Raw genomic sequence first — 11938 nt, 5'->3', positions numbered from 1 at the left:
GGATCCCCTGGAACTGGAGTTACCAACAGTTGTTAGCTGCCTTGTGGGTGCTGGGATTTGAACCAGGGTCTACTGCAAGAACTGTTCTCAACCACCGAGCCATCTCTCCAGCCCCAGGGAAAGTTATTTTAAAACTTAGGTAGCAAGACTGAGGAGTCCCACTTGTCACCCAAAGTTTTTTCCTGTCACAGACCTGAAAACCGCATCTCACTGGAGAGGGTGAGGCAGTGAAGTCTCAGCGCTGTGAGGGTAGATTTACGAGCAATCCCTCTGGGACATGCCGGTGAGTTTGGAACTGAGAGGCAAGGAATTGGTGCCTGGCATTACCATGGAACCCAGGATCTCCGTTTATGGAAAACACAGTATTCTTCACTTAGGAATTCTGTGCTGATTAACGTGGAACAGCATGAGTGAATATTTTATAAAGCACACAGCTGTTGGACTGGGTGTGGCGGCGCAGCCTTTATTCCCAGCACTCGAGGGGCACAGGCAGGAGGCTCTCTGAGACTGAGGCTAGCCTGGTCTACATAGTGAGTTCCAGGCCACCCGAGACCGTCAAAAAAAAAAAAAAGCCAACCCAATAAATATATTTATAATACATAAATATATGTATTTATGTTTTATTATTTTACGTGTATGAGTGTATTGGCTGCTTGTATGTTATTGCACCTGTGTCCTGCAATGCCCGCTGACGTCAGAAGATGTCGGATCCCCTGGAACTGGAGTTACAGACGGTTGTTAACCGGCATGTGGGTGCTGGGATTCCAACCTGGGTCCTCTGCAACAGCAGACAGTGCTCTTAACTGCTGAGCATCTCTCCAGCCCATAAATATATTTAAAATGCATCAATACCTAACTCCGTGCTTCCCGCGCCAGCGCAGGGGACACACACCTAGACTCCGCCCTCAGGACTCTCAGCGCCCAGGCCGACTGCGCAGGCGCACCGGGCGGGGATTGAAGGACGACGGCGAGAGGCGATTGGTTGGACGCTGAGGCCCCGCCCCTCGGTGCGTCAGCGGGTCCGTGGGTGCAGGCTGCAGATTCGGGTGGTTCCGGCGGCGTTCGGTCAGGCTCGGCCTACCACGACCTGTTGCAGGGCACCTGCCGGCTAGGGCGCTGGCCGGGGACGGATCCTCCGCCCGTGAGTCCGGGGACGCGGGGCTCTGGCGACCTGAAGCCGCTGCTCCCACAGCCGCGAGGCGACGGCCGGGCCAGGCGAGGGGCGAAAGGGAGAGAGGAGAGGCCGCGCCATTGGCTGCGTCGGTTTTGGCGCGCTCTGGCGTCCGCGCTCTCTATTGGCTGGCGCGTACCGTGGGGGCGGGGCTGGGGCTGTCGGGGGCAGGGCGCGCCTCTGCGCCTGCGCGGCCCAGAGAGCCTGTGTTAGAGCGGGCCGTGCGCTGGGGCGGAGCCCGCCCGCCAGCTCGGTTCCCGGGAAGGGCGCCCTGAACCTGGTCTGCGTCCAGTGCTGCCGCCCTGGGCGACCCTGGGTCCTCCCGGATATCCGGCCTTTCCCGGACCCTGTCCTGCGGGCTTGGGCCACCGCCCGCACTTGGGAGCTCCATCTCCAAACTCTCCGGAGGCTGAGCCCGGAGGTTCAGGTGTTCGAGGCCAGCTTCGTCCGGAGAGGACTACGTCAGCAACGTTCCCTTGGGTAGCTTTCCGATCAGGTTTTAATCTTTTTTTTTTTTTTTTTCGTCTTTTTGAGACAGGGTCTCCCTGTAGCCCCAGCTGTCCTGGAACTCACAGAGATCCGCCTGCCTCTGTCTCCCTAGTGCTGGCATTAAAGGCCTGCACGCCTGGCCCCCAGGCTTTGCATTACCTGCATGCAAGTGCACCGGGTCATGCAACGCCTGCACGTATGTAAGTGTACCCGTGTCGTGCAATGCACATGGAGGCCAGAAGAGGCCGTCGGATCCCCTGGAACTGCAGTTACAGATGGTTGTTAGCTGCCATGTGGGTGTCAGGAATCGAACCTGGGTCCTCTGCAAGAGCAGCAAGTGCTCAACCGCTGGGCATCTCTCTAGCCCCTGGATCGGGTTTTCTTAACATGAAGAATAGAAAAATCACAAAACACCACACACAATTGATCACGCTTTACTTCATAAGTTTCTATTTGGATATATGTTTTGGTGCTGTATTAATATGAATGAAGCGCTGTCCCACACTCATGTATCCCAGGCTGGCCTCAAGCTTGCTCCATAGCTGAAGATGGCCTTGCATTCCATTTCTCCTGCTTCCACCCAGACTGCTGGGATTAGAGGCTGTGCCAGGGGCGGAACCAGGTTCCCTCCCGCTGCAACGTCTCCAGTCAAAAGCTCTCCGTTGGTTTTTTTCAGACAGGATATTGACTGTGTAGCCTAGGCCGGCCTCCAACTAAATGCCTTCCTGCCTCTGCCAACGGTGTTCCAGCAGTCATGGGCCACCATGGCAGGCAGGATGCTGTTTAGGAGAGATTTGGATACCCAAGTGATGTTTGCCTTTCTTGGCACCCCTTTCTCGGACCCTTGAGATCTCTGTTTCATACAGGACACCATCCCATTCTAGCAAATGGTACTGCTACCATAAAGTAGGAAGGTTTTTGTCATTTAAGTACTTAAAGTCCAGACCTTGCCTTCAGATACAAGTATGTTTTTTCTAATTACTATTCTTCTGTTCTTTACCATCAGAACAATGAATTCCAGTTTGAAGTCAAAACAAGAAGGAATTCCAGAGACTATGAAGGTATATAATGGGGGACCACTTTAAGAGGCTGGGTCTAGCTTTGCCTCCCAGGTTGGCCCTAAACCTGTGGGCTCAAACCATCGGCCCCAGCTTTCAGAATGAATTTGAATTCAGGGTTCCCTACCTGTAGTTGGAAAACAGTTTACGCTTGCATCTATTTTTGGGAAGAGGGTTCATGGACTAGCAAATGGTTTTATAAAATGGTTAAGATTCAGGAACATACAAACGAAGCTTTGAGTTGAGGAGTCTGTTCTTCTAATGAACAGCTTGTATAGAGAAAATAATACACCAGCAACTTGTATCCCTTGGGTTCTCTGTCGTAAAGCTTACATATGTAAAATACAAAGCGTGGAAATGATCTTTGTGTGTGTCAGTATGACAGTAACCCAGCTGGCTCTCTTTGACCATTATCGACATCACACATCTAGTTATATTTTCTTCTATTGGGGACTTGATTAAGCTGTGATCTAAATTCTATCTGAAATGTTGCTGTAATGTTTGTTTGAACCGTAGCTGGCATTTTTCCCTCAGTTAAATGGTGACATAATAACCAACAGTACAAACTTCACCGTGAGAAAGGTGAGCCTTGTCATGTCAAGTGCAGTGTGGAGTCAGTAACTTTCTCACGCTGGTGTGGTGTCATGTTCTCGCTGTCCTTGTTTGAGTATTTACTGTTGTTTGCTAGTCCTTGTGGTGGTGGAACTGATGATTGTTTTTCTCAAAACAGCTTTCAGATCAGGAGACGTACAGGGCTACTTATATGTTATAGGAAGGAAATAATCTGTTTCTGAAACAATAACCTGGGCATTTTAGAGTGGTTTTATTTTATTTATCATTTATTATTTTTGTTCATTTGTTTTTTGGTCTTTTTGAGAGAGGGTCTCCCTATAGCCCCAGCTGGTCTGGAACTCGATATGTAGACCAGGCTGGCCTGAAACTCACAGAGATCTGTCTCCCTCTACCTCTTGCGTGCTGGGGCTAAAGGTGTGCCTCACTATGTCAGGCATATGAAGATCTTCTTAAACAGTACAGATAGTCCTTTTAATTAAAATTTTGTCATATGTGGTTTGAATTGTCAGACTGTAGACATTTTGTTAGGTGTGTCTTAACTAAATAGGATTAGTTTACACAGTGACTTCAGCAAGAATATATATTGAAATGAGAAAAGCTACCTTGTTTGTACCTGGTTTGGGTGATATGGACTTTGCATAAGAATTTCTTCAAACTATTATGATCTTGGGAAATTAAGTTTGCTGGATGATGAAGCCAATGTCTTTGCTTAGATGTATGTAGCATTGTTAAATTGATATATAGCAGAGCAAATCTTGTGTTCCTGGTGATCCCCTCTCAGTTATAGTAAGACTGAGTCTATATAGAAACGTGGAAAGTAATTAGTAACTGGAGAATGGATTACCTTGACTTTTAGAACAGCCCTGTCTCTAGAAGAACTCTGAAGATGATTCAGCCTTCTGCAGATGGCTCCCTTGTTGGCAGAGAAAATGAGGTAGGAGTGTGGGATTACAACGGGATGATATCAGTTGGCATTAAACATTTCCCAGGTTTTCCTGGTATGACATACAGGTGGTTGAAATTTGGGAATAATGTAGTAGTAACAATTATATATTTCCTTAAGAAGTGGGTTTTTTTCCCTCTTAAGCCATCTCTCCAGCTCCAAATGTCATTTTCTTTCTTCCACTTTCCCTTCCTCCCTCCTGCCCTCCCCTCCCTCCCTCAATCCCTCCCTCCTTCCTTCCTTCCCTCCCTTCTATGTATGTGTGTGTATGTGTTAGGCCTTTTTTTTTTTGGAGACAGGGTCTCACTTTTAACTCTGGCTAGCCTGAATTCACTCTGTAGACCAGGCTGGCCTTGAACTCACAAAGATATGCCTGCCTCTGCCTCCCAAGTGCTGAGTTTGTCTTTTATTTTGAGATGGGGTTCTCACTATGTAACTCTGGTGGTCTGGACTCTGCTATACAGACCACTTTGCCTTGAACTCAAGAGATTGGCCTATCTTTCCTGAGTTCTGGGATTAAAGGTGTGCACATCTGATCTGCTCCTCTTTTTTGTTACCCAGGCTGGCCTTGAATTCAGGTAGCTGAGGGTGACCTTGATCTGATTTCTCCCCAGTGTTTGGATTACAGCTGTGTACCTCTACAGCTGTATTATATGATGTTGGGAATAGAATCCAGGATTTTGTGTGTGCGATATGCTCTGCCAACTGACCCGCACCCAAACCCCTTTCTTGAGGTTTTGAATTTTCCACTAACAAGGTTGAAAGTGGCTGGAAATATGAAAGTGGCTATAAATACAGGTAGTGCAGTGATATGGGTCATAAATTGTTGAGAGAAGGAATGCTTGAGATTTTGAGAGTAAAGCATCAGATTGGTTTATTTGCCCCTGTGTGTAAATGAAGAAATTGTAGATGATTACATCCATACTTTTTGTAGGTCGAGAGTTCTGCCTTTCCATGGCATTGATTTTAAAGCAGCATTTAACAGTAAGAATAACCAGCTGAGCGTTATCCCGTCTATCAAAGTAGCTGCTGTAAATACAATTCCTAAGATGATATTACACATTTTAGTAGTTTTAAAGGAATTATTTATTTCTTTTGTGTGTTCACATGTGCTTGTGTGTTTGTATGTGTGCACATGCATGTGGTACAGTGTACACATGGTGGTCAGAGGACAATTTGGGGCTCTGTTTACTCCTTTGATCATATGGGGCCCAGGATGAGCTCATGTTATCAGATGTGACAACCAATGCCTTTACCTCCTGAGCCATCTTGCCAGCTCCATTTTGGAGTTTTTTGAGACAGGGTCTCCTTGTAGCCCCAGCTGGCCTGGAACTTGCTGTGTAGACCGGGCTGGCCTCGAACTCACAGAAATCTGCCTGTCTCTGCCTACTGAGTGCTGAGGTTAAAAGCCTATACTAACATGCTTGGCCATTTTGGTAATTTTGAATTGTATGACTTAAAAAGATAACCTAGGCTGGGTGTAGTGGCACACCCCTTTAATCCCAGCACTTGGGAGGCAGAGGCAGGAAGATCTCTGAGTTCGAGGCCAGCTTGGTCTACATAGTGAGTTCCAGGCCAGCTGGGGCTACAGGGAGACCTTGTCTCAAAAACACTGAAAAAAAAAAACAACTCTAAAGATGTTGTAAAGGTAAAATCATATAAGCTTTTTATACATGAGTGGCAGGATGATATAGCTTGCTTGTAAATTAAATCACAGTAAATAAATGTTTGCATTATAGTTACCAAAAGGCTTGTCCAAAAGGAAACATTGGAACGAGCAGTTGATGTCCAAGACTTGCAGCTCTGGCTCAGAACCCAGTGAAAATAATGTTGGAGTCACCCAGGAAGCGGCTGATCTTATGATTAAAGGTATGAGATGAAAAATAACATAGTCTGTCTTAAGGTTGAAATGATGATGTAAGGTATATAGTCCTTATCCCTATGTGGATTGTACCTGAAACCTTTTATCCAAGGGGTACTATAATGTATGTACTCACATATTTTTTGTTTTGTTTTTTGTTTTTTTGAGATAGAGTCTCTGATGCCCCAGCTGGCCTGGCATTTGCTATGTAGGCCAGACTGGCCTTGAACTCACAGAGATCTGTCTGTCTCCCAAGTGTTGGGATTAAAGGCGTCTGTCACCACACTTGGCTTTATTCACGTATTTTTGATAATTGAAATTTTCTTACTGTAAATAGGCAAATACTCTGGGGAAGCTTTTTTTTTTTTTTTTTTTTTTTTTTTTTTTTTTTTGTATTTTTGAGGCAGAGTCTCCCTGTCGTCCAGCCAGCCTAGAACTCAGAGAGATCTCCCTGCCTCTGTCTCCCAAGTGCTGGGATTAAAGGCGTGTATCACCACACCTGGCCAAATACTCTTAATGCACCATTTGTTTGACAACACCCCATGTGGATGAGATGCTAACAGTAGTGCCTGAGACAGCATCTCCCATAGTAAATTGCCTTGGGGTATAAGACCTGGAAATAGGCTTTTCAGAAGAACAGTGTTCATAGAGAAAGGATTTGAAGAACATGAATTAGTAGGAACATATGAATTACTGGGACAGTGGCACATGTGTGGAGCAGTGGGGCAGTGGCACATGTATGGAGAAGTGGGGCAGTGGCACATGTGTGGAGCAGTGGGGCAGTGGCACATGTGTGGAGAAGGGGAGCAGTGGCACATGTGTGGAGCAGTGGGGCAGTGGCACATGTATGGAGAAGTGGGGCAGTGGCACATGTGTGGAGCAGTGGGGCAGTGGCACGTGTGTGGAGCAGTGGGGAGTGGCACATGTGTGGAGAAGTGGGGCAGTGGAACATGTGTGGAGCAGTGGGGGAGTGGCACATGTGTGGAGCAGTGGGGCAGTGGCACGTGTGTGGAGACGTGGGGCAGTGGCATGTGTGTGGAGCAGTGGGGGAGTGGCACGTGTGTGGAGACGTGGGGCAGTGGCACGTGTGTGGAGCAGTGGGGAGTGGCACATGTGTGGAGAAGTGGGACAGTGGAACATGTGTGGAGCAGTGGGGCAGTGGCACATGGCTGGAGAAGGAGTGAGGAGAAGTGAGAAGTGTCACATGTGCTGGATGTGCGTAGTCAGTGTAAAACCAGAAGAGGAAGTCGTGACTGTGTGGTCCACGGACTGTAACATTTTGTGACGGGGTCTTGAACTAGAACAGTCCTGTATTCCCGCCCCCCGAAAGTGGGGGGTCACGGAGTAAGCCATCACACCTTGCTTACTGGGTAGATTTTTTTCCCTCTGCAGTGGTCATAGGCCACTGGATGCTATCCCTGATAAAGTGTAGCCTAGAGAAGACCATTGGCTTGCTCAAGGCCATAGTCCTGGGGTCGGGGTGGGGGACATTTGGGTTCATTTTGAGTTTCCTAGAAGGTACAGAAGCAGAAAGTTGTTTTTTTTTACTTTTTTATGTGTGGTTTTTGCCTGCATGTGTATAAGTGCATCACGTGAGTGCAAATGCCCACAGAGGCCAGAGGAGGAGTCAGACTTCCATCTCCTAGAACTGGAGTTACAGGTGGTTGTGAGCTGCCATGTGGGTGCTGGGAACTGAACCCTGGTCCTATGCAAGAGCAAACAATGCTCTTTACTGCTGAGCCGTCTCTCCGGCCCCAGAAAGTGGGTTTTATTAGGCAAAGCTGGCAAAGGTTGGCTGCAGAGAAGGAAGCAGCATCAGCAGCAGGGTCGGGAACTGCGTCTGATCAGGTTAGAATCGGTCAGCGTTGGTTACACACTCAAATACCAAAAGTAATGCTGGTGTGCTCACAGATGGAAAATGTCAGTTTAACGTGAACTTAGAACTCTGACTAGAACCTCAGTGGGCTGTTTTGTTAGGATTTAAAGACCCGCAAAGAACTCCTGGACTGTGTTAAATTTGTTTTTGGCAGTGTGTATATTTTAGAGTTGAGCAAGTGAGCATTACGCTGTGCTGGGAGGCAGGCTCAGCGTGGTGAATGCCAGTACAGATGTGGACAGAAGGAGAGGTGCATTCTGTCGAGTTGGAGTTGGAGTTGTCAGTATAAACTGAAAGTTAAAAAAAAAAGTGCCACTGAAGGCCTGAGGACTCCCTGCGGCAGAGCACGCAGGATCCAGGTCTTGGTTTGTAACCTGACTTTGCATTGAAGCTCCTTGGAGAAATGGCTGCTTCTAGGATGGGAGCAAGCTGCTGTAGGGGCTGGTCCTGAAGTTTCTTGTATCAGAATATAAGGCAAACAGATGGACGTGGGTGAGGGACAGGTATCTGAAGAGATTTGCATCAGTGTGTGAGAGGTCAACATCAAGCTGAACAGTGACAGTAATGATTTATAATAAAGCCAGAGGTGTCAGCACACGCTGGTGATTTCAGCTCTTGGGAGTAAAGGTAGGCGGATCAGTGCAAGGTCATCAGCTGAGTATCCAGTTCAAGACCAGCCTAAGGGTACACGAGACCCTGTCTCAACATCAAAGCAAAGCAAAACAGAAACAAAAGGAACTCATGATGCATTTACTAGAGAAGGTCATAATGAATCTATGGTGGTAATTAGGAAATGGGACAGGCCGAGTTTTTTTGCTAAATAATGGCAGCCGTTCTATGTCCATAAATACAAACACTACTTTTGATCCACTGTAGCTATAGAAGATTTAAGAAAGAATCACCAGTAGAGTTAAAATTGGTTGGGGACAGAGTGCTAGCAGGCTCAAGGTTTACACCACAGGTTGTTTACTAACTACTAAGGGAAAGAAAAATTTATAGGGGAGAAGTTTGGTAGACAGCATCTTAATCAAATGATCAAAATTTAGATTTTCAGTTTCATAACAAATTTGTGTGTGCTTCCTGATGATATGCTGAAGATTGAATGTGTTCCTGTGATATTCCTGCCAAAAACGTTGAGCTTGAAACATAAATTAAGAACGGTATGCAAAGTCAGCAATGTGGGCTTTTCAAAGAGAATGCATTCAGCTCACTGGTTGTAGACGGGGGGGTGTATAGCTGTGGGTTCAACCCCCAAAAGGGTCAAGTGAAAATGTGTAAGCACAACACAAATGTTGCAGAAATCTTCAACTGTCTTTTGAGACATCTGCATTTATTTGGCTTATGTTGAATTTCTTCTGAAGGATTGAAATCTTTGATATACTGGGAAAAATAAAAGAAAATTGGATTGCAACTTTTTCTATAAAAATAGTTTTTTTTTTTTTATGTGTATGAGTGCATTGCCTGCATGTGAGTGCACCTGTGTCATGCAGTGCCGCGGAGGTCAGAAGAGGGCTTCGGATTCCCCTGGAACTGGAGTTAAGGATGGTTCGTAGCTGCCATGTGGGTGCTGGGAATCGAACCCGGGTCCTCTGCAAGAGCAGTCAGTTCTCTTAACCGCTGAGCCATCTCTCCAGCCCCAGAAATAGATTGTTTTTATAGTTTTAGTTTTGTTGTTTTGCTTTGTTTTTTCAGACAGGGACCTCAGTCTCCGAGTGCTAGGATTATAGGCACATGCACCACCACAACCAAGGTTGTAGTATTGGTTTTTAAAGTTAAGTGTGAAACTTTGATTTATTCCAGAAAATCCATCCTGTCAGTACTGGAGAGAAGTGGCAGAAAGGCGGAGGAGAGCGCTCCACGAGGCACTGACGGAAAATGAGAAGGTGAGCACTGACTGACGGTGCACCATCCGAAAAAGACCCGGCACTGTCTTTGGTTGAGCAGTCAGACCTGTGTAGACAGACGTGCTTTCATGCTGGCCTCAGGGAAGTGACTGCAGTCAGTTACCAGAGACCCAGTGTTCCGGTGGACGCGTCTGTCGGCTGCTCCTATTGCCAGCTGACTCCCTGCAGGCACGGTGGAGCGCAGCGCAGACACACTCAGTACTGAGCTTTGCTTCTGTCATGCAGCTTCATAAAGAAATTGAAGAGAAGGACAGTGAAATCACCCGGCTGAAGAAGGAGAATCGGGAGTTGTTGGAAGTGGCAGAGCATGTGCGGTACATGGCCGAGGTCATCGAGGTGAGCGACTGGGAGGCCAGCCAAGGCCTGAGCCTGCGTTGAGATCCCTGTGTAGCACTGTTGTTCTTGGATAGAGTGGCTGTTGGGCCTGTCAGGGCTTCATTTTCCTCGTCTATAAAATGGGTGTGATCATGTGTGTATCTGAAGACCAGGGGAAAATGACCATATCATACTAGACACATTTTTAGATGGTTTTATTCTTTACATGTGTGGTATTAACTATGATTCGTAAAGCTTAAATGGGCATTGTGGCTTCATCTGACTTTAAAATTGGAAGTAGCTCATCAGGTTTCTAAAAACTGGCTTGATGTCTGTGACTTTGCCAGGCTTGGCTTGGAATACATTTTAGGACTTTATCATACGTACAAAGTAAATCTTATCTTACTGATGGGAGGTTTTCAAATCAAACCTCACGTTCAATTGCAGTCTTGACATTTTGGTGCCATGCTGGCTCATGTTGGAATGAGCTCGCTGCACTAGCCATAGTCATTCCTTTAAAGCTGACTGGGAACACAGAACTCTGGGTTCTGCAGTCTGCTTCTGGCACATTACGAAGCCCGAGTTTTCCTGGCGTTTGCCAAGGGGTATCACAGCATTGAGGGCAGCCTCTGTCAGTCCACTGATTAATACTGGATGTGAGCTTTAAAGTTTTTACAGTAAATGGCTGCTTTCTTCTTTAAAAGAGGCTGTCTAATGAACCTCTGGTGGAGAGCTTTGAGTCACCGGATAGTCAGGAATTTGGTTCTGACGAGGACACCGTTGAGGATTCTGAAGTTGAAGGCTCAGATGCTGGTTCGCCTGCTGAAGAGATCGTGTCTTCCTCCACGGATGCAAAGCCATGCACGTGAGGTGCGTTAGTGTTTGACCCGAGAAGCACACTGCCAAGGTTGCCTTCCATTGCTCTTGGTGCCAGAGTGAATTAACCATGTGATGCAGATGCTGGGGTCAGGCTTCTGTTTGAATCCTAGGATCCTATTCCATTAAAATCCAGATTGTATGTGTTTTTAATCTATTTTATGTAAATAGCCTTTTCAGTTTCTCAGTGTCAGGCGTGACTTGTGTATGATAATAAACTTCAGTTTCCCATTGAACATTGCAGGTCTTAGAGTGACGTGTTTGGAGTCTCTGCTCTGTTTTCTGTTCTGCCGTGGAGGAAGGCTGGAAATGAGCTTACTCCAGTTTGTGCCATGTTGTAGTTTAGTTCCTCCTGGTTCCCTCTGGCTCGCTGCAGGCATGGTGGCTGTGGTTGCTGGTTGGGTAGTTCCTGGAGTGAAACATGGGTGCGCTTCCCCATGTGACTCTGATTAGCCAGGCAAAGGCTTGCCTGGCCGTGACCATCTTTTTCTCAAAAGTTGAAAGCGATGCATGGTGGGGACAGTCCTCCGAAGCGAAGGCAGTGTTCAGGGGAGAAGCTGGAGAGCAGCCAGGGCCAGGAGGCTTCTGCTAGAGCCTCTCAGTGCAGTGTGGTGTGAAGTGGGAAATGTGAAGTGGGCTGAGCTCTCCATACACGCTGCTTGAAGGAAGAAAACCAGGACCAGACAAGGTTAGCAGAGCATGCAGTGCTGGGGCAGAGTGAACACTGGGGCATGAAGACGGTGGTGTGAGTTGAGGAAGCAATATCGACCTTTGTTTTTATTTTCTTATTACATTTACTTGTTTGTGTGCATGTGGAGGTCAGGACAACCTTGGGAGGTGCTTGCGCATGTAGAGGTCAGGACAACTTCCGG

The 11938-nt window shown here is 47.0% G+C and overlaps 1 protein-coding gene across 5 annotated transcripts; it reads left to right on the top strand.

Annotated features, from left to right (window-relative positions):
• The first annotated feature begins 858 nt into the window (after nucleotides 1-858).
• Nucleotides 859-11302, top strand: Gmnn (geminin DNA replication inhibitor). Of its 5 annotated transcripts, none has more exons than XM_008847092.3 (7): nucleotides 861-1141; nucleotides 2667-2721; nucleotides 4148-4225; nucleotides 5974-6103; nucleotides 9772-9854; nucleotides 10101-10211; nucleotides 10895-11302. In XM_008847092.3, exons 2-7 carry the CDS (start codon nucleotides 2671-2673, stop codon nucleotides 11057-11059), a joined length of 618 nt encoding a protein of 205 aa, XP_008845314.1. In that variant the 5' UTR covers nucleotides 861-1141; nucleotides 2667-2670; the 3' UTR covers nucleotides 11060-11302. The 5 variants fall into 5 exon arrangements, with proteins under 5 accessions (XP_029426261.1, XP_008845314.1, XP_017657153.1 ...); XM_017801664.2 differs by lacking the exon at nucleotides 861-1141 and adding an exon at nucleotides 1376-1667; XM_008847091.3 differs by lacking the exon at nucleotides 861-1141 and adding an exon at nucleotides 1377-1651.
• Nucleotides 11303-11938: the final 636 nt, after the last annotated feature.

This window comes from Nannospalax galili, unplaced genomic scaffold (genome assembly GCF_000622305.1).
Source record: "Nannospalax galili isolate Female #2095 unplaced genomic scaffold, S.galili_v1.0 scaffold503, whole genome shotgun sequence".
Taxonomy (NCBI): Eukaryota; Metazoa; Chordata; class Mammalia; order Rodentia; family Spalacidae; genus Nannospalax; species Nannospalax galili.
This window is presented reverse-complemented; position numbering and strand designations above follow the sequence as displayed.

What these genes read in the sequence shown, in the direction of transcription:
- Gmnn (XM_008847092.3), top strand. Translation starts at nt 2,671, where the DNA reads ATGAATTCCAGTTTGAAGTCAAAACAAGAAGGAATTCCAGAGACTATG. An exon ending in GAATTCCAGAGACTATGAAG is followed by an intron (nt 2,722 to 4,147) that starts GTATATAATGGG and finishes CTTGACTTTTAG; the next exon opens with AACAGCCCTGTCTCTAGAAG. An exon ending in ACATGGCCGAGGTCATCGAG is followed by an intron (nt 10,212 to 10,894) that starts GTGAGCGACTGG and finishes CTTCTTTAAAAG; the next exon opens with AGGCTGTCTAATGAACCTCT.